This window comes from Spermophilus citellus (assembly GCF_964194105.1).
Source record: "Spermophilus citellus genome assembly, chromosome: 8".
NCBI lineage: Eukaryota > Metazoa > Chordata > Mammalia > Rodentia > Sciuridae > Spermophilus > Spermophilus citellus.
Genome location: NC_138189.1, coordinates 105,745,113 through 105,768,227, shown reverse-complemented (window position 1 = coordinate 105,768,227; position 23,115 = coordinate 105,745,113). Strand labels below are relative to the sequence as shown.

The window sequence follows — 23,115 nt, the reverse complement described above, 5'->3', positions numbered from 1 at the left end:
TTACTTTTGCTTATTTTAGGAGCAGTCTTGTTATGAGTTACTTGAGTTATGATTCTCTAAAGGTTCCTCTCAGACATATATTGTCTAAAAAATAGGTTCTGTTTCTCAGAAGCCAAAACATGATTACAAAGGAAATGTTCTTTAGATGAGAAGATCCTACTCTTCAAATTTTTTATGGGGTGACTGTATTGTTTAAAATAATTGGTAGTTTATAATTATGGTCTGAAATTAGACTCCCTCTAGACAAACTTTTAGATATTGGACTTCCATAGTTCCCAATAGTTTTTTTTTTAACCTTAAAGATCTCTTAGGAAGATACTTAGAGACTAAGTCATCTGCCATTGCCTCTTATGAAGGATTTGTATGAATCCAACATATATCTATTAGTTATGAGTTATCTGGTATGGCTATCATGCCTGATTTCTAGCTTCTCCAACCAGGATATTTAGACTGATATGTAGATTGCTATATCATGGATGTGATAATGTGGGAAGTATGTGATGGGAGGATGTGTGTGGACTGCAGTTAAGTACCAGAAATTATGGGAAGTCAAGGTTCTGCTACTCTCCTTGTCCCTCATGAGAACTGATTTTTCTCATGAGGGTCTCTCCATTTGCCCACAAACTCTCCATCTTTCTCATCCAATTCCAGTTACTCATAATATCTTATTACTTGTACTATAAACATGCATTTGATTTATTATGATTCTGTCAGATTCTCTATACTAAAATTTCAGAGCTTTACTTCCTATGGCTAACTTGTTTTTCTTTTTTTATTTTATTTATTTATTTAGGTACCAGGGATTGAACTCAGGGTACTTGACCACTGAACCACATCCCCAGCCCTATTTTGTATTTTATTTAGAGGCAGGGTCTCACTGAGCTGCTTAGCACCTCACAGCTCCCAAGGCTAGCTTTGAACTCGTGATCCCTGCCTCAGCCTCCTGAGCCGCTGGGATGGCTAACTTGTTTTGTTTGAGGTTTCTAGTTCAGATTATTCAGAAAGAAAATCTGATTGGTAATGCTCAATACTCTTTCTTTTTGTTTTGAAACAAATCTTTATCATGGTACTATTTAAATACTAAATAATATCTAAACTCATTGTAAGTATACAACTGATAATTTTTAGCGAATTTATAGAGTTGTGTAACATCACCATACTCCAGTTTCTGAATATTTCCATCACAATGAAAAACTCCCTTGAAACTTTTTGCTTTTTGCTTTTCTATATTACGTCCCATCCTCACCTGCAGACAATCACTAAATCACTAATTTTTGTTCTTATAAAAATGTCCTTTCACCAATAATTTGGTTTAAAATAGCAACAGACATAATCAGACATTTTTCACCAAAAAAGACATACAAATGGACCAAAGATACAGGAAAAGAATGTTTCGTCTCACTAATCATTAAGAAAAGGCAAATCATTAACATATTCATTGTGGAAAATCATATAAAGATTCTTCAAAAAATTAAAACTAGAATTATCATATGATCCAGCAAATGGAAAAAAATTATATATATATATATATATATATATATATATATATATATATATAATTTATTTAGGTATTTGATTGCTCACCAAAATTTTGTGTACTTTAACAATAGCAATGCAAGATTTGTTTATTAAATTTATTTCTGCATATTTTGTAATTTTTGATGTTATTGTACATGGAATTACTTCCTTAATTTTATTTAGATTGCCATTGCTAACATACAAGAATATAATTGTAAAATATTTTGAATCCTGTGATACAGTCTTTATTTTTCTAATAGTTTTTTAATGAGAATTCTTTGAATGTTTGAGATAGATAATTTTACAGTCTGTGAATAAAATTGTCTTATTTCTTATTTCACCGGATGGAGCTATCGACTCTATTTAGTCACCCTTTACCCATCTATGTATGTAATATCTAGAACCTCTGGTTACAATGTTGAATAGACATGATAAAAACAATCATCTGTGCTCTGTACCAGATCTTAAGGAGAAAACATTAAGTCTTTTACTCTGGGATCATGTTTGCTGTGGGCTTTGGTAGGTGCCTTTTGTTATGGTTTGGAGATGAGGCATCTCCAAAAATCTCATATATAAGACAATGCAGAAATATTCAGAGGTGAAATGATTAGATTTTGAAAGCTGTAAACTAATCAGTGGATTAATAATTTAATCAGTGGATTAATAATTTAATTAATAATTTAATTTAGTACTGGTTGGTAACTACAAGCCAGTGGGGTTTGACTAGAGGAAGTAGATCACTGTAGGAATCCCTGTGGGGTTTACATTTTGCACCTGGCTCGCTGGCTTACTGTCCCCCCACCCCCTTTCCTGGCTGCCTTGAGTGAAGCAGCATTCCTTTGCCACATCCTTCCTCCATGATGCTCTAAATTGTCTTAGGTACAGAGAAATGGAGTTAGCTGACCATGGACTGAATCTCTGAAACTGTGGGCCCAAATAAATATTTCCTCCTCTAAATTGTACTTACTGGGTATTTTGGTTATAGCAATGAAAAGCTGACTATCACACTCTTTGTATAGGAAGTTCCATTTTATTTCTCATTCACTGAGAATTGTTTTATTATGAGTGTCGGTAGATTTCGTCAAGTGCTCTTTTTGCATGTATTAGTTCTGCTAATATGGTGTATTAGATGATTTGGTTTTTACATGTATAATCAATCTTGTATTTATGGGATAAATCCCTGTTTTTCATGTTTCACATTCTTTTTTACATATTTCTGGGTGGTTTTACTGTCACTTTATTAAGGATAACTATATTTGTGTTCACAAAGAGTATTGGTTTGTACTCTATTTTCCTTTTCATTCTTTTCTAGCTTTAGTAGAGGGTAATACTAGCCTCAGAGAATTACATGTGCAGTGTTCCCTCCTTCTCTATTTTCTGAAGAGTTTGGAAAGAATCATCAGTTTTTGAATTCACAAATCAATTCTTCCTGGAATTGTAGTTGACTTAGGGATTTGTTCATGGGAATAGTTTTCCCATGAAAAATTTCTATTTTAATTTTTTTTGGTTGTTGTTTTAAGTCTTTTCAGACTTCTGTGTCTTCTTGAGTCAATTGTAGCAATTCGTTTCTTTCTAAGAATGTTCTTATTTTATCCAATTTGGGGGCTGAGCTCTTCTTTTTGTATTAGGTGATATCATGAGTTACTGCCCAAACTTATATTCATCTTCCCTAGTACCTACCCATTTGTGGCTAGAGCAGGATAGAGTGTCACTGTAAAAAACAAAGTTGTCAAATAATCACATTATTTGATAGAGACTAGAAGAGAATATATTCGGGGCATGGTTCCTCTGCAGCTGTGGGATAGAAGACATTCTGAGGATAGTCTCATATAATACAGCAGTTTTAATATTTGCACAAATCTGTATACTTACTTTTATGTTGGGAACTTTGTGTTGTTGAAGTAACATTTGAAAGTGGAAGGTTTGTCACTGTTCCTTTTTTACTGATGAATTCACTGCTTGTGACATTCTGGATTAGGGTTTCTAATTATGCAGAAAAATAAGAAAATAAAAATCCATCTAGAATACAACAAATCACTAGCTAGTCTTATTAACAGTCACATTAAAATCCAGCTACACCTTGAAGATTAACTACTGAAAGACTTCTGACCAACACTTAGAAATACAGCATTTTAATGTTCACTTCTAGATGATCTAGGTAATTATTTTTAACAAGTGGAGTGATATTAGTCTTCTCTATATGCTTGCTATAGGTCATTTTATCTGGTCATCAACATAATCTTGTAAGTTAAGTAAAATGATAATGATGCAATTACTTATGAGACTTAGAAGTAATTTTACCATAGTCACATAACTTGTAATAGGAAAGAGCCATGACCAGAGTCAAAGCCTACATAAAATAAAAGTTCATAACTATGCTGGAAAGGAGAAGGTAAGGAAGTAATAGTAGTTAAAAGTGGTATTATGGTTCTAGGAGATGATTTTCAGGTAGGTAGAATATCCTGAGGAGGTGGGATAGGAGGAAGCAGATAGAATATACTTTTAATTATACTAACTTACTTTTCTGAAGAAAAAAGAATAGTTAACAAAAAGAAAAGATAAAATTGAGACTTCCAAAAAGGAATAAATTAAAACAGTATTTGTATAAATATCATAAAAAATGATTTAAGCTCTTCACTCCTCAAAATCTAGTATAGGGAACAAGGAGACAGTAAAGAAAACACAAACATGCCAATTAGTAAATATTTAACTAGATACAATGTTAGGACATGGAAAAAAAAGCAGTTTAGTATGATCCTATCATAGAGTAGAATGGAGCATGAATTGGTAGTTTCTTCCAGAAGTGCCAGCTTCTAATCTAGGGTAAAAAGCATCTACAAAATCATGCAAAATATTGGTGCCATTGAGAGAATCATTCTGGAGAAATAAAAATTTTCAAGACTTCATAAATATTAGATAAATATGTATTTAGGTAAAAACACTTCAGGAGTCGATATGCAAATAAAACTAAAATAAATTCAAACAAAAAAACTACAGTGTTAGCATATGAGAAAAACCTCAGAGATATCTTGAAGTATAAAACTGAGAAATAAATACTTGATCAAGTAGCGGCAGGTTTAGATGTAGCAGCAGAGCTGCAATTGGTGTTTATAATAGCACAGATGAGGGAAAGGTCACCCAAGGTGCAGAAACTCAACACTTGAGAATGTGGGCACATATGTGGGTAAAGATTTTGCTTCCTACTGGAACTCCTACATATGCTTGGGAACCATTAAGTAGGAGTTCCTCTTCAGAATTTTTTAGGTAAGAATTCTCCAATTTAGCTAAAATATAAATATTTGAAAGCTATCCTGTAGTATAAAGAATTACATAGTAAGAGGACAGTGCAATTCTCACCACTGCCACCTCTCCTCATGCAGTACTTGGGCTTGCACCAGACTGGTCAGAGGACAAGTGTTTGGGGCTCCTCACCACGACTGGGTCTGCTGCCAGAAATCAGCACCAATGTCTGATGAAGCATCATGGCACAATAGCTGCTACCATTCCCATTATAGGAGTTGCCAAACAGTGAGTTCCACACACCCACTGCTGTTAGCACCACATCTGCCAGAACTTCCCACTCTGGAAGGGCCCTCAGGTCAGTGTGACTTTGTGATTCAATCATGGTATTTACTGTGCCCAAAGTCATTGATCACAGCCAAAGAAAATGCAGGGAGACTATACTGTGGTGCCCACCTAGGAACAAAGAATACATTTAACTACAAAACAACTCAACAAGATATATCATAAGGAAACCACTTATTAAGATATTCACCTCATAAAAATGGTAGAAATAACTAACGGATCCATCAAATACATAAATATCAATGTAGGAGCACAAAAAATATGGAAAAAACAAGGTAACATTCCTCAAAAGTTACACATTAACTCTAGCAACAGATTTCAAAGAAATAGATAAAATGATGGATAAATGTTTTAAAAGAATGATTATAAAAATCAATGGGAACCAAGAGAATATAGATAAAAATTGAAGTTAGGATTCCTGGGCCTAGTCACGTACACAGGAAGGAGAAAGATAATGGGGGGGGGGGAAGGCAGGAGAACAAAGGAATGAACCCCAGGACATATAAAAACGGCAGAACACCTCACTTCTTCGGATACCACGATACCATCTATGGCCCCCTTCTCCCTCTTGGGAGAAGTCTATGTTACCCCTTTTTAAATAAACCCTGCTTCATATGCAAAAAAAAAAAAAAACAGAGAAGGATATAACTACAAGAATAAAAAAAATTATAGATCAATATCCCTGATGAAACTAGGTGCAAAAATTCTGAATAAAATACTTGTAAATTAAATTCAACAGCACATCAAAAGGACAATTCAGGGGCTGGGGTTGTGGCTCAGTGGTAGTGCATTCGTCTGGCATGTGTGAGGCACTGGGTTCGATCCTCAGTACCACATATAAACAAATGAACAAACAAACAAATAAATAAAAGGTATTGTGTCCATCTACAACTAAAAATGAATAAATAATAAATAAATAAATAAATAAATAAAAATTCACAAGGATCCAGTTGGTTTCATCCTAAAAATGCAAGGATAGTTTGATATATGCAAATCAATAAATGTAATACATTACATCAAAGCATGAAAAATAGTCATATGATCATCTCAATCGATGAGGAAAAGGCATTGAATATAATTCACCATCCCTGTTGGGAAAACTGGAAATCCATATGCAACAAAATGAAACTGAATCCCCTCCTCTCACCATGCACAAAGGTTAACTCAAAATGGATCAAGGACCTTGATATCAAATCAAAGACTCTGCGTCTGATAGAAGAAAAAGTTGGCTACGATCTACATATTGTGGGGTCTGGCTCCAAATTCCTTAATAGGACACCCATAGCACAAGAGTTAATAGCAAGAATCAACAAATGGGACTTACTTAAACTAAAAAGTTTTTTCACAGCAAGAGAAACAATAAGAGAGGTAAATAGGGAGCCTACATCATGGGAACAAATTTTTACTCCTCACACTTCAGATAGAGCCCTAATATCCAGAGTATACAAAGAACTCAAAAAATTAGACAATAAGAGAACAAATAACCCAATCAACAAATGGGCCAAGGACCTGAACAGACACTTCTCAGAGGAGGACATACAATCAATCAACAAGTACATGAAAAAATGCTCACCATCTCTAGCAGTCAGAGAAATGCAAATCAAAACCACCCTAAGATACCATCTCACTCCAGTAAGATAGGCAGCCATTACGAAGTCAAACAACAACAAGTGCTGGAGAGGATGTGGGGAAAAGGGTACTCTTCTAAAATTGCTAGTAGGACTGCAAATTGGTTCGGCCAATTTGGAAAACAGTATGGAGATTCCTGGGAAAGCTGGGAATGGAACCACCATTTGACCCAGCTATTGCCCTTCTTGGACTATTCCCTGAAGACCTTAAAAGATCGTACTAGAGGGATACTGCCACATCAATGTTCACAGCAGCACAATTCACAATAGCTAGACTGTGGAACCAACCCAGATGCCCTTCAATGGATGAATGGATTAAAAAATGTGGCATCTATACACCATGGAGTATTACGCAGCACTAAAAAATGACAAAATCATGGAATTCGCAGGGAAATGGATGGCACTAGAGCAGATTATGCTTAGTGAAGCTAGCCAATCCCTAAAAAACAAATACCAAATGTATTCTTTGATATAATGAGAGCAACTAAGAATAGAGAAGAGAGGAAGAGCAGGAAGAAAAGATTAACATTAAGCAGAGATATGAGGTGGGAGGGAAAGGGAGAGAAAAGGGTAATTGCATGGAAATGGAGAGAGACCCTTACTGTTATACAAAATTACATATAAGAGGTTGTGAGGGGAATTGGAAAATAAACAAGGAGAGAAATGAATTACAGTAGATGGGATAGAAAGAGAAGATGGGAGGGGAGGGGAGGGGGGATAGTAGAGGATAGGAAAGGTAGCAGAATACAACAGTTACTAATATCGCATTATGTAAAAATGTGGATGTGTAACCGATGTGATTTTGCAATCTGTATTTGGGGTAAAAATGGGAGTTCATAACTCACTTGTAGCTAATGCATGAAATACGATGTGTCAAGAGCTTTGTAAGGTTTTGAACAACCAATAAAAAAAATTTAAAAAAAATAAATAATTCACCATCCCTTTGTGACAAAAGCCACGAACAAATTAGATATAGAAGGATCATAGCTCAACAAAATACTGACTATATCTGATTAACTAACAAGCAATATCATACCAAATGGGGAAAAATTGAAATAATTTCCTCTAAGATGAAGAACAAGACAAGAGTATCCATTTTCACAGCTTTTACTTTTACTTGATATAGTACCAGAAATTTTTAACCAGAGGAATTAGGCAAGAAAAATAAATAAAAAGCATAAAAAATATAAAGTGAGAAAGTCAAATTGTCCCTGTTTGCAGATTCTACATATAGAAAACTTAAAGTTTCTATGAAGAAGGCAATGATCTGAATAGACATTCCCCAAAAGAAGAAATAAAAATGATCAACAAATATATGAAAAAATCGCTCAATGTCATTAGCCATTGAGGAAATGCAAAACTACTATCAGACACCATCTCACCCAGTTAGAATGGCTTATATATAAATGATATATGACTATATATATATATAATATCACATATCTCATACATATGAGATATGTATATATACATATGATTCATATATATATATCCATCCCCAAATGGATGTGTGTGTATGTTTGTATATATGTATATATATAAAATTTTATGTATATATATATAAAATTAGCCATTGGGATGGCATACACACACACACACACACACACACACACACATATCCATCCCCAAACCCAACAAAAAGTGCTGTCAAGAATGTGAAGACTGGGCTGGGGATATTGCTCAGTTGGTAGAGTGGTTGCCTTGCATGTACAAGGCCCTGGGTTCAATCCCCAGCACCATAAGAAAAAAAAAAGAACATGAGGGACTAAAAGAACTCTTATAGAAAGAACTCTTATTCACTGATGATAGGAATGCTAATTGGTACAGCCATTATGGAAGTATGGAAGTTCTTTAAAAAACTAAAATATAGGTCTATTATCTGATCCAGCTATTCTACTTCTAGGTACATATTCATAAGAAATGAAATAAACATACCATAGATACCTGTATGCCCCATTTTAATTGTAACACTATACATAGTAGCTAAGGTTTGAAATCAGTTTATGTGCCTATCAACAGATGAAGGGAAAAGTACCTTCTCTTCATATCTGTCTCTTTTACACTTATCATTTATTTATGGCTTAAAATTTTTAAAATTCATTTCTCTAACTTTTTAAAATATACAGTACCTCATTTTTAGTTAGCACCACTCTATTGTACAAAAGCATACCAGAACTTATGAATTCTATCCAATTATAACTTAAAACTCTTTGATCAATTCCCCCAACTCATTCTTCCCTACTTTCCCCAACTTTTGATAAACACCATTCTAATCTCAACTTCTATGAGATCAACTTTTTTAATATACCACATATGAGTATAATCATATGGTACTTGTCTTTCTGTGCCTGACTTATTTCACTTAACATAATTATCTCCAGTTCCATCTATGTTGTCATAAATGACAGGATTTCATTATTTTTATTGGTTAAATACTATTCCATTGTGCACACATACAACCCTTTTAATTATTCATTCACAGTGAATGAACGCTTTGGTGGTTTACATTACTTGGCTATTGTGAATAGTGCTTCAGTAGGAGAATTACATTTCCTTTGGATAAATATACAGTAGCAAGACTGCTGAATCATAAAGCAGTTCTATTTTTAAGTTTCCATAGTGTTTTCCATAGTTGTTATGCTATTTTACATTTCCCCTGAATATATAAGAGTTCCTTTTTTCCCCTACATCCTTGCCAGCTTTTATTTATTTATTTTTTCTGACAATAGCCATTCTTACTGAGGTAAAGTAATCATTGTGATTTCAACTTGTATTATAATCTATAAGATAATTTTAACATCAAGGCAATATTGGCCTTATTTTTTAAAACTTATGGTTTTGAAACTCATGTCCCCTTATAAAGCCTAATGAATTTTTAGCTATATTTGAGCTGGAATAAGGAAAATACAATAGAAGAGATTCTTGAAAGAGTCATATTAAGTGCAAGAAGAAACCTTGATTTCAACCATACCCTTAAAGAAAACCAATTCTTGGGGCTCTGCTGCAGTAATTATCTTGTAATTACTAATGTGTGATTAAATTTGTATATTTTTAGAAACTATAAGACATGGTGATGTGGATTATATTAGGAATTTAATGTGTGGTCATAACAGATTGACTTGAATGTCCTATGAACTTTAATTACACAGAAAGGAAGATTAGTAGATTTATTACTTTGGAACTGTATGTTTTTAATTACAGTACTTTATTGAATGCCACAACAAGAAAAATTTTGATGCTTATTAGATAAGGGGTAAGAGACTTTTTGACAAAGTTAGAATTTTCTAAAACATGCTAAAGAATAGGGAGTAAGTTAATTTTTGACAAAGCTAGTATTTACTAAAATATATGCTACAGAATATAGTATTGTGGTGTAATATTTGCTTTTATGTTTTTTTAAAGTACTTAGAAAGTTAATCAAGAATGTGATTAACTTTGTGCTTTGATTATGTACAAAAATTGATGGAAGAAAGTGAACAAGACACATAAAATGGAAAGATACCCCATGCTAATGAATCAGAATAATTAACATTGTTAAAATGTTCATACTATCCAATTGGAATCAGTGCAATCCTACTAAAATTCCAAAGGTATTCATTAAAGAATTAGAAAAAAATCGTAAAATTTGTGTGGAAGCACAAAATACACTAAATAACATGAGTAATTCTAAGAAAGAAAAACAAAGCTGGAAGAATCACACTTCTTGATTTTAAATTATATTTAAAAACTATAGTAGCCAAAGCAGCAGGGTATTGGCATAAAAATGCAAACATAGACCAGTGGAACAGAATAGAGACCCCAAATAAATGCAAACACACAATTTAGATTAACTAGTTTTTTGGATGTTAACTAATTTTTGACAAGTACACTAAGTGGTCACAGTGGGAAAATTTTCTCTTCAATAATTGATGTTGAGAAAACCAGATTTCCACATGCAAAAGAATTAAAGCAGACCCACTATACACAAAAATAATCTCAAAATTGACAAAAGAATAAAACTCCTACAAAAGGGCTTTGGGGAAAGTTCCGTGTTGGCTGTGGCAATAATAATTTGGATATCACACCAAAAGCTTAGGCTGTAAAAGCAAAAATAAACCCATGAAACTACATCAAACTAACATGTTCCTGAAGAGTAATGGAAACAATCAACAAAACTAGATGGCAACCTGCCATTTGGGAAAAAAATTCAATTGGATATCTGATAATATCCAATGCTTATATAAGCTCATGCAACTACACAGCAGAAAAACATCTTGATTAGAAAATGGCTAATGGACATAAATGAATATTCTTTAAAAGAAGACTTATGGATAGCCGATAGACATATGAAAAGGTGTTGATCATCATTAATCATCAGGGAAATGCTATGTAAAAACCACTAGTAGATGTCAGCTCACATGCATTAGGATGGTTATTATCAAAAAGTCAAGAGATGTTGGTGTGACGATGTGGAGAAAAGAGAACACTTGTGTACTATTGGGCATGTAGACTTGCAGCCTTTATGGGAAACTGTCTGGAGGTTTCTAAATAAATTAAAAATAAGACTGGGGTTGTAACTCAGTGATACAATGCTTGTCCAGCAGCTGCCAAACCTTGGGTTCAGTCTTCATTACTGCAAAATAACATACCCAAAAGAAATGAAATAATCAATTTGTACATCTATATACTCTCGAATTCAATGAAGCATTATTCACAATAACCAATACATAAGCAATCCAAGTTTCCATCTATGGAAGAATAGACAAAGAAACTGGTATATATACACAATGAAAAATCCACTTTAGTGCTTAAAAAGGACACGGTTGAACTTGAAGGGCATTGAGCTAAATGAAATAAGCCAGACAAATACCACATAATCTCACTTACATGTAAAATCTTTAAAAACAAGTCAAATACATAGAGAATAAAACAATAGTTACAAGGGTAAGATGAGGAATAGGGAGATGTAGACTAGAGCAAACAAAATTTCAGATATTAGAGATCCAACGTACACCATGAGAACTACAGTTAATAAAGTTGCATTGAATTAGGGATTTATGTTAAATGAGTAGTTTTACCCATTTTTCCTGTGATAAAATGGATATGTTAATTTGCTTCACTATAGATAGTAATCATTTTATTCTACATTTCGTACAATACCATGTTGGTTGTGTTAAGTATACACAATATATTTTTAAAAGTTGTTTGCATAGTCAAATTGATTTAGGGATTTATAAATTAAAAAATTTAATAGATTTTGTTATTTAGGACAGCTAATTCTTTAAGATATATGATATTGGGCAAGTACTAAGTAGTATTTTTTAAAATAATTGCCCAAGTATCTTTATTTTCTTTTTTAAATTTGGTTCCTTTTGGTTTTATATGACAGCAGAGTCTATTTAGACATCATTATACAAACATGGAATATATCTTGTTCTAATGCAGACCCAGTACCTCAGTACCTCTATTTTCAAAGACAGTTTACAGAGAGTGCTCCATATAAATTCTGTACTCATGAAAAGGTGGAATAAACATAATCAATGTCTTGTTTCATTTCAGTAATTTCTGGGATAATATTAAAGAGCCCCTCATAGTAAGACTGCAAGGATCCTAAATGCCTATACCAATGGCCCCAAGAAGATGCTTCTAAGCATTGGCAAAGACTTGAGGATTTTGCTCAGATTCTTATGATCTTTCTCCTTGGGTTGAAATATTCCAGATTGTAAATAAATTTCAATGTTAAGTCCAAAGGGGGTGTGGGATAATGCAAAGCAATGCAAAGCAATGCCCTAACCATCTAAAAAGAACTTAAATGTCATTTCTTCCAGTATGTTGCTTCTAGGGAAGAGGAACCATGCTATAATGGAGTCCCAAGGATTTTGAAAAGAACAAAAGAATAGTAATAGAAGAATGTAAGGTGGGTAGGATTTGAACCTTTAATTGGAGAGAAAAAAAGGAGAAAGAGCTTTATTTCTATGCAAGTTTTGTATTTCCTTTTTATTTTTATATTAGTTAGATGTTGGATAAGGAAGTCATTAAGGACTCCTGAACTGCATGTGTAGCAATGGTTTCACTGTTGCAAGACCCAAAAGATGCTAGTACCTCATGGAACAGATCTCTAAGAACCTTCTATTGTTTAGGGCTAGGCTGATTGTGCAATTAGATTTAAAACAGATTTATCCATTTTCTAACTCTGTTTAGCAGTGTAAGTTCTTACAGAACTTTGGGACAGATCTCAGGCCAGGAATAAAGTTATACCTGCATAGAGTGGCCACCTGTTTTTAAACCCCAGAAATCAAATGAGTTGGAATAGTTTGGCGGCCTCAGAGGGATTTAGAATGTGAGATATTTTCAAAAATCCCTCTGCTCTTCCTTAGAGACTTCATCCCCACATAGATGTTGATTTATCTCTTCCTTAAAGTCTATTTTAATAGTGCTTCTTAGAGTCAGATCAAATATTAATAGGTTTTTTCCCCCTTACTTCTTACCTTGATCCTATTTACCCACAAGTTCTTACATAGGGATAACCAGTAGTGCTTCTGGGGACTTGTAAAGCTTCTGCAATGTTTCTTTTGAAAAGTGTAGTTTCTCATTGGTTACCAATGAATTTACACTCAGGTCAGGTGGTGGTTGAAAAATAGTGCTTTGTTTTCTAGTTGTATAATGCACATTCATTTCTTGTTTTACTCTGAGTAGAATTTAAATATATTTTATTCTGATAATTTAAATTGTATTTATGAAGCCCTGTTTATCCCAGGTTCAGTGGGGAAGTTGTAAGAGCTATGTTGGTAGAAAAAGAGAAAAATGGTTAGAAGTACACCTTGCCACTTCAAATACTCCCACACTGCTTTGCCCAAAGCAGTTCAATTTTGTTTGAAATATTGGCATTTTAAATAAGATTTTATGTAGAACTGTTTATGCTGATTAAAAAACTTGGACAGTAGTAACTTGATTTAATAGTGAGTATTCTAAAATGGTAATCTTTCCCATCCACACACAAAGTAAGATGAAGAAAATCACAAGCTCTTCCAAACTTGGTAGAGGGAACACCTTCCTATTCATTCTAGGAGGCTAGTATTACCCTGCTATCAAAACCAAAGAATCACAAGAAAATTACAAAGAAAAGAAAATTCATATCTGTTATGAATATAGAACACAAAAAATCTTTAAGAAAATGATACTAATCTAGCATCATGTGAAAAGAATTATATACTATGATCACCATAAGGAATGCAAGGTTGGTTCAACATACAAAAAGCAATGTTTTATGCCATGTTAGCAAAATATAGAATCAAAATCACCTTATAATTTCAATATACTGAAACCTCAATATACCTAGAAAAGGCATTTTAAAAAACTGATATGTTTTCATAATAAAACACTCAATAAACTAGTAATTGGATATAACTTACTCATCCTAATAAAGGATGCCTATGAAAAACCCTTAACCACCACCATATTTACTGGTGTAATGCTGACAACTTTCTTTCCCTTAAAATTAGGAAAAAGACAAAGATATCTGCTTTAACTATTTCTATTGAATATCAAACTGTAGGTTCCAGTTAGCACAAGTAGGCAATTAAATAAAATAAAAAGCACTTCCACTGTAAAGAAATAAAACTACATAATATTATCAGATGACATCATATTGTATCATACAGAAAATCCTAAGTAATACACATGTGCACAAGCACATCCCCTGACACAAACTGGAAACAAATAAGTTCAACAAAGTATCAAAACACATTAATTTATAAGAATTACCTATTTGTATATAGTAGTTAAGAAAAATCCAAAATTAAGCAAAATAATTTACACAAGCAAAACATTGACTAAAATATAAGGAATAAGTTGAACAAAAGAAGTTCAAATCTTTTCTCTAAGAACTACAAATATCATTGAAAGAAAGACTTAGAGAAATGAAAAGCCATTCCATGCTCATAGATTTGTCAGTATACTAGAATTCATTGAATTTTATACTTTGAAAAGGTGACAGTTATGTGAATTATATATACATATATGTATATACATACATATATGTATATATATTTAAAAAATGGAGGAAAAATTAATCATTACTCACCTTCATTTTTAACTGGTGTTGATGAAGCAACAGTTGCTGGCGCCAGAGATGTATTTAATAATTCATTGTTGATTGCTCCTAGTTTGATAAGGTAGATGACATTATTATTAATCACAATCTCATTTCACCTGTCAAGCCATAAGTCAAAGTAAATCAAATTTGGAGGTAAACTGGAATAGGGTAAGCGTTTGTCTACCTTTAATTTTTCCATTTTCCATCTCCTTTTGTCCAAAGAGGATTGTTAAGTATTGTAAGTACTGAATGCTTGAGAGGTCTGATTTTACACACACACACACACACACACACACACACACACACACACACACGCATGCACACCTTGCATGACAGATCCAAACAGCAAATTTCCTTGACAGGTTTTTTCTTTGGTATCACTAAATATGTAAAAATATATTGCAAGAACTATAAAAACTAGTAATTTAAAATCATTTTATTTTTCTCTGTGGGGGAAAAATGACTTGGCCAACAGAACCTGGGAATATTATGATTTGTTTTTCAGAATTACATTCCATTTTGTTCATTTAGTTATGTTAATGAAAATTCCAAATGAGCATAGGTATAAAGTAACTTGCAAGCTCCTGTAATTAATTTGTTCATGATGTTCTTTGAATACCTGTTCTGTGCTAGGCCCCCTCCTAGACTCTTGGGGGTATGGTATTCAACTCTTAGTACCTTTTTTTTATACCTTTATTTTATTTATTTATTTTTACATGGTGCTGAGGATCAAACCCAGTGCCTCACATGAGCTCTACTGAGCCACAACCCCAGCCCTCTTACTATCTTTTTAGTCTAAATAATATCAAAATAATTCCTAGCATTTAGTAATGTTATTTCAAATAAAGGGGTACACTGAGAACATGAGTGTCGGCAAATATGCAGACTTGCCTTAAGTAGTCCTCAGTGTGGTACACACTGTAGTAACAGTCTCTTCTTCCTTAACGCCCTTTTGTAGTTAGAGCACTGGTTCTGTATTCACCATATCAGCTACAATCCTGGTTCTTATATTTATCAATGCCATATTTGGAGGAAGAACGGAAGTACTGCACAGTTAATATAATGCTTTGAAATCCTAGTCCAGCAGGGAGTTTCAAAGGTAAATTGACTAGAGGATACCAAGGAAGATACAAATTGTGGAGGATTGCCGTGGACAAATTTTGAGGCAGGTCGGGGAGGCTTGGTCCACTGTTCACTTCTTTGTTCTAGTGGTTATTAGGGAGTACAGATTATTTGAGCAATGGAAATCACAGGCAGATTTGTGAATTACATTGGAAAATGGAGAGCACCGAAGTATTTAGAACCTTCTAAAAATCTTAGACTCTTATGTGGTTGTAGTTTAAGAAAAGAAGCCAACAAAGGAAACCTTATTCCTAAAAGCTATGTTTGAGATTTTGCATGGCCCATTCATGTGATGTCAGCATCTTCAAAATAAGGTGTAACTATGTAAATAAAGTGTCCCCACTAGTCACACCTGGATTTTGTTTTCATTTCATCCCTACTCTTGGGTTTTCTGGTACCAACAGCAGGAAGAATCAAATTTTTAAAATTACCTTTCTATTGTCTTTTACTAATACAGTAGGACACACATAATGATAATAATGAATATAAATAAACTATGTCAACAGGGATCCTGTGATTATGTTGCTGATCATTATATATAATCAGTATAACAATATTTATAGTATAAACACAAGTTACTTTTCCAGCTTTATTGAGGTACAGTTAAGAAATAAAAATCATACATATTTAAAATGTATAATGTGATGTTTTATATGTATACATGCTCTGTAAAATTATTACCACAATAAAGCTAACTAACATATCGATCACTTCATAAACTTAGCTTTTTGTGTGTGTGTTTGGTGAGAACAGTGAAACTATCTTAGTTATTGCTAATTTATGAATATAAGTGAACATTTTACATATGTTATAGTGAAATTCTCCCTATGTGCTACATCTGTTAAAATTCTGATGTATAAATGCAGATTATGATTGTAAGTAAAATGTTACAGTAACTTAATTGTTATGGTTTAGATCAGGTATCCCCCTAAAGCTCATTGTGTAAGACAATGCAAGAAATTCAGAGACAAAATGATTGAGTTGTAAGAGGTTTAACCTAATCAGTGCGTGTTATTTCTTGGTAAGGATTAATTTTGCAGTAACCATAGGCGGATAGGGTGTGACTGAAGGACATAGGTCCCTGGGATTTATATGCCTTAGGGTCTATATTTTTGTCCTGGCTGAGCAGAACTCTCTTTCTACTTCCTGTTACCATGCTCCTAGCTGCTTTCCTCTGCCAGACACTTCCACCATGATGTTCTGCCTCACTTCAGGCCCCAGGAATGGAGTCAGCCATCTGTGGACTGAGACCTCTGAAACTATGAGCCCTTAAATCAACTTTTCCTCCTCTAAAATTGTTCCTGTCAGGTCTTTTGGTCCCAGCCACAAAAAAGCTGCCTAAAACACTAAAGATAACTGATTTCTGTTAACTTTACGTTCAAAGTAATGATTAAAGTACTTTCAGGAAGTTAATCAGAGAAATAGACTGAAGTTAATATAAATATTGAGCAAGTACTATAACCATATATTTTTAGGGACATTATGTTATTTTAAGTCAATAGTGTTTAGATTAAGTCATTAGAATCTCATAAATCTACTTGTAAACTTGTTTTGTAAACTAACATTTATAGCATTTCCCAAAATAACCTTTGAGAGCTGGGTTAAATTCAGCTAAGGTCACAAGTACTTCAATAAAATATCGAATTTGTAAACATTTATATTTTGTGAAGATAAACTTACAGTAAAATGTCAACTTTACCACTTTAAAATTCTGTGAAGAGGAGAAAGCAGAGAATCATGTATAAAAATATCTCAAGTAGTTCATTTTCAAATAAAACTGTAACAATAGAGAGAATGGATAAAAGGAGAAAGAATATGGGGGGGGAAAATGAGGTCCCCAAACCCATTGTAATCCCAACTATTTTTAAAAAATACTTTTTAAAAACAAACCCATTGTAATCCCAACTATTCATACAAGAAAAATGCTTTTTAAGTCTGTTCCTTAGTGTTTGATGTATTTCTTTTCTACACAGAGGAAATGCCACTTAAACATCACCACACCCAACACTTTATGTAAAATAGATGGCCCCAAATTACTTCTCTAGTGACCTTAAATTTGAGTGCCCATTTAGAATCAGAAATGTCTAGCATCAGTGCTAAGAAATTTTTATTCCTGCAATATCATTCAACTTGTTAAAAATATTTGAATACTAAATGTTTTTAAATCAATCTAACAGTCACAGTTTAGGCACAAAATTTCAAACCTGTTTTTGTACACTAGGAGTTCACTTTATGGTGGTGATATGCAGTGTCTGCCAAATTGTGTTTTTTAACTCTGGCCATTTGGTCTTTGCATAAAATATGCATTGTACTCCATATACATCTAGGAAGAAGTCAAGTCCCAGCTCTTTAATTGGATCGTCTCTGAAAGCAAAACCTGCTCCCGGCAAAGCTCTATCAATCAGTTATGACACTGTGACTATTTGGCTACAAGAAAAATTCTCCTCTAAGTTTCACTTTTTTTTTTAACTTTTCTGATGTTAGATTTTTTTTGTCATTGGCCAGAGAAAGAATATTTATGTGCTGAGATAAACATAAGTACTATTAGTACTTTTAATTTTAAACAAAGAAAATCTGATTGAGAAGCTTAAAAAATGAAAATAAAACAGCTTTGGCATGTATATATATATATATATATATATATACACACACATAAATATATATATATATATACATAAATATATATATGGCATATATATCATATATAAATATATATAATATATACTTATATATATTTTTTTTTCTTCCTTTTTTTGGAAATAATTTGTTGTAGCTAAGAGTACCATGTTGGCCATGAGGAAGGAGAATAAGGAAATGCTTTACCATAGGTACAACTTTGGGGTATTATTATGTGTTTTTAAAATGGTTATTTTGAAAGATAGGAAAATGTATAAAACTCCTTGAAATTTAACCCCTTTATCAACCTGAAATTGGAAGCCAAATATACTGACACATTGCTTAGAACATGAAAATTTAAGGAAAATTCTTCATTACTGTGTATTAATTGCACAAAGTTTAAGAGCATGGGCTACATCCACTATATATAGTTCAACTCACCTCTACCCTCAATTCATAGACAGTGATCAAGCAGTCCAGAGCCAAACTGTTCCTTTCTGGCTTTCTTCTCCAGTGTTGGTCCCCTGTCCTCTTCTAAGCACCACGTTTCCCCTCTCCCCAAGCTGTCTGATGGCTCCACTCAGCCCTACCACCAGGCCAGACTTTGTTTCTCCTACTGGGTCCAACCAGTTGTGGACCCTAGCTGCCCTCTCCTGCTTCCTTTCCCTTCCTCCCCTCTCTCTCAGCTGGTCTCACTAGTGATCCCAGGATGGAGACACTTTCCTCCCTTCAGCTCTTTTTCACTGGTGCAAAAAAGTTCATGTTACCAGATTATAACCATTAACACTTCTCTAAATGGGTATTAGGTGATCTAAAGTCTAATTGTTAATTTGGGGGATTGATAAAGGCATTGTCACTTGGGATCAAATTGTTCATTTTTTTTTTGAGATTCATATTTAGTGTGTTAAAGGAACTATGGCAAGAAGTCTGGATTCCCTTCAAATACTTTAGTAGTCAAATTAAAGAATGGAAAGAAAAGAAAGAAGGAAGAAAGGAGAAAGAAAAATAAAACTGAAGCAAATGTGGTAAAACCTACAAAGATTGTTAGAGTCTGTAAACAAGTCAAGATGGCGCCTGGCATTTTGCAGAGGGAGTGGTTTGTGAAGTAACACCAGCGAGCCATTAAGTGTGGAGATTCCTTATTGGTTGACTGCTGTATCGAGTTTATGTTAATTAGATAAGCTGTGTGGAATGTATATATACCCCTCCTGCCCTACAATAAACGGCTCCCACTCCTGCTGTATCAATGTACACAAGTTGTTCGTCACCCCCCGGTTATTTTGCTGCAGCCCGACTGCGGCAAAAGATATTAATTTGAGATGTTTAGTATATTTAAACATTTTTAAATAAAAATTAATAAAAGTAAAATTTTTCTGAGCTATTAAGATTTTGCAACTGAATGTGAATAATTTAAAGTTCATCTGAAGAACCTTTGAAGATTACAAACTGAAGTGTAATTTCTGTCAACTGGGTAGTAAAAATCATAGAATGTATCAAAAAAATAAAGGAATTATGAGTGAGTGAATGTGTGTGTGTGTGTGTGTGTGTGTGTGTGTGTGTGTGTGTTGTGCAGATAAGTTCAAATGCTCTTATCAATTGCTTCATAGAAGAGTGTTTCAGTGTCCAGTACAGAAACCACCAATGGGAAAGTTACCAGAAGCATGTTCTCACTTATGCCCTGACATGAAAAGATATGAGATAACACTTCCAAGTCAGCAAGTCAAGATGCATTTCTGCTACTTTGCTGAATTCATTTATTAGTTCTAGAAGTTTTCTGGTGTAATTTTTTGGATCCTCTTAGAATCATGTTGTCGGCAATTAGTGATAGTTTTGAGTTCTGGTATCACGAATTACCATTCTGCCTGAACTGCTTCATTGAACTACCATCTCTGCCCTTGCATGGTTTTTTTAACATAATATTCAAGGTTTGTGTTATTATTTGGATGTTAATATTCACTACCGAGCCTCACAGTCAGGGCTAGGAATCCACCAATCCAGAAAGCACAAGTTCCAAGTATAAAAATTGTGGAACTTCAAATTTTGGAATCTGCATGCAACAACAGTATTCACCTTCTTTGAACTATTACTTATGGGGATATTATTAGTGGCAAAATAATATATTTTTAACAAATTAGGGCCAATTTTATGCCATGGACTCAGCTGGCAACTCACAGAAGAAGACAAGCAAACAGTTATATTTTGTAAAAGTGTGCTTGAAAACCGGGAACAAAGGACTAGAAAATTTTTATAATTTGGCGTGACCATACTTTATATACAGAGATATGAAAAATTGTGCTGTATATGTGTAATAAGGATTATAATGCCTTCCACTGTTGTTGTGTATTTAAAAAATAAATTAAAAAACGCAGTGTGCAGGAGTTGGCTAGGGGCCTGCAGGGCATGGCTTTGTAATTGTGTCATTTGGAGTTTCCCTTGGTTGGAAATAGATGTTGTATGATTTTTCTGGTAACAAAAATCCCCATGCCACCCCTATTGTGCAATATTTTCTCCTGCCTTGTAGAGAAGTTCTAGGAGGTTTGGTTTTCATCTTAGAATCAAACATTGCAGAAATAGTGGACTTTGATCATGACATCCTTTACATCTGAGAATCACCACCTTATTCAGCTCAGTGAACTAGCCCTCATTGGTCTGCATAGATTTGAGTTTGGCCTTAGAATAAAAAAAATAAGGGGTAAGAAAGAGGTGAGGAAAACAGAGGCAGGAATTTCATTTATTCAGGGCATTTGATATTTTTAGTCTTTCTGTGACCTTACTATTCTCACAGGAGTTTTTGCCTCTAAGCAATCAACTAACAATTCTACTTTTTTTTTTCCGTTCATTTATTACTGAACCTGAATATACCTCATTTTTTTTTGTTCATGGCAGGGTGGACAATACAGTATTCATTTGGTTTGACAATGCCTTGGGTTATTTATTGAATGCGTCTAATTGCTTTACAAATTTTTATGGATGATATTGTAATCTCCTTTAATCTAGCCAAAAATTTGGGATAGTTGTTGTCACTAAGTACAGTAAAAATAATATGACATTGCTACTGATACCTACAAACTAAATCTATTATCAGCATGGTACAAGCCACAAAATTGATCTGTTATTAATATAATTCCACCTTATTGGCTATGCTGCATAAGTGGAGAACTGAAATATTAGAAAAATATTTTTATGGCTTAGATAATTTTTTTCTTTTCTAAAAGCAAAATTTTGTTTGTAACATTCACAAAAGGACCATTCTCAAACAGGAATGATCTAGAAGAATGTCAGCACAGAAGTACACTGTGATCTTAGGATTCATTAAGAAAGCCAAAATAACACAATAAATTCAAAATAGTGAAACAGCATAGATATTTGTAACAATCAGATATTAGATCCTAAATTATTTTTTTGGTTAAATTATAAATATTCTAATATTAACTAAATTCCACTAAGAGTTAATCTTACCTTTAGGAGTTGTTTTATGGAATAATATATCAGTAGTTGTTGATAACGTTGAGTTTGTTGTTACTACAGTGGTGATTGGTAGAGAAATTGTTGTTGATGATGTATTAGTAGATGTACCTGAAACAATTAGAAAAAAGTAAATTATGCTAAAGTAGTTGCATTAACATTTACATTTATTTTGCCAGTCAACAGACTAGTATATTTAAATTAAGTACAGTAAACAGTGTCTACTCTGATAACCAGTTAATAGGACATGGATTTGGAACTAATGTTCTGGTTGTGAAGAGGTTAGTATTTGCTCTTCAACTGTACCTGATTTACATCAATGGTGTGACTTTTTAGGATGATAGGCAGGGTCAGTACATAGTTCTGATCTTACATAATATCTGAGAATAATGAAGAATAGAAGTGCAAATTTGAAATTTAACACTATCTTTAAGCTAACTAAACTAATCTTGCCAGATAAAATAATACAATGGGCACTCTCTGGGCAGGGGATGTTTTACTAAATGTTTTGATATTGACATTTTACTACTTAATAACTTTAATGTACTATTGATATATTCTCTTGATATATAATCTCTCTTCTCCTCTCTTTCTCCATATATATATGTACATATATATGCACACACACATGCATACACATATATATATAATCTATAACACATATTTATGTACATATGTATGTATGTATATAGAAATGTTTATTTATACAGAGTATAAATGTAAAAGTATATATAAGGAGGAAGATAAGTTCCAAAGAAAGGCAATCAACTTATTAATCCAAAGAAATTTAATAATTATAACATCTAAATTTGAGGGATGGAGCCTCCATAAATGTGCTTTTTCAAATTGTTTATTTCTCTAAATTTCAAACGTGTGCGGCCAGAGGCATGGAAAGAAGGAAATAAATTGTAATCCATGTTATGTATTTCTTTTTAATAACAATTCTTAAACTATATAAAGAAACTGATTTTCTGTAACAGCTGGAGTTGGCAATATCACAACTTCATAATTATTGTCTCAAATTGAAATATGTAGAATGAAACTCTCAGTGTTCTGTCAAAAGACTTGCTTCATATAAAATTGTTGTAGTTATCATTTATATTGATT

General features: G+C 33.3%; 1 protein-coding gene across 1 annotated transcript in view; it reads right to left on the bottom strand.

Annotated features, from left to right (window-relative positions):
• EMCN (endomucin) overlaps positions 1-23,115 on the bottom strand; it is a 111,648-nt gene that overhangs the window by 56,319 nt on the left and 32,214 nt on the right. Inside the window, exons 2-4 of the mRNA XM_081303407.1 lie at positions 22,003-22,119; positions 14,794-14,871; positions 3,391-3,501 (exon numbers count right to left, since the gene is read on the bottom strand). Coding sequence (XP_081159533.1) covers positions 3,391-3,501; positions 14,794-14,871; positions 22,003-22,119 — 306 coding nt within the window. The remainder of the gene's footprint in view (positions 1-3,390; positions 3,502-14,793; positions 14,872-22,002; positions 22,120-23,115) is intronic.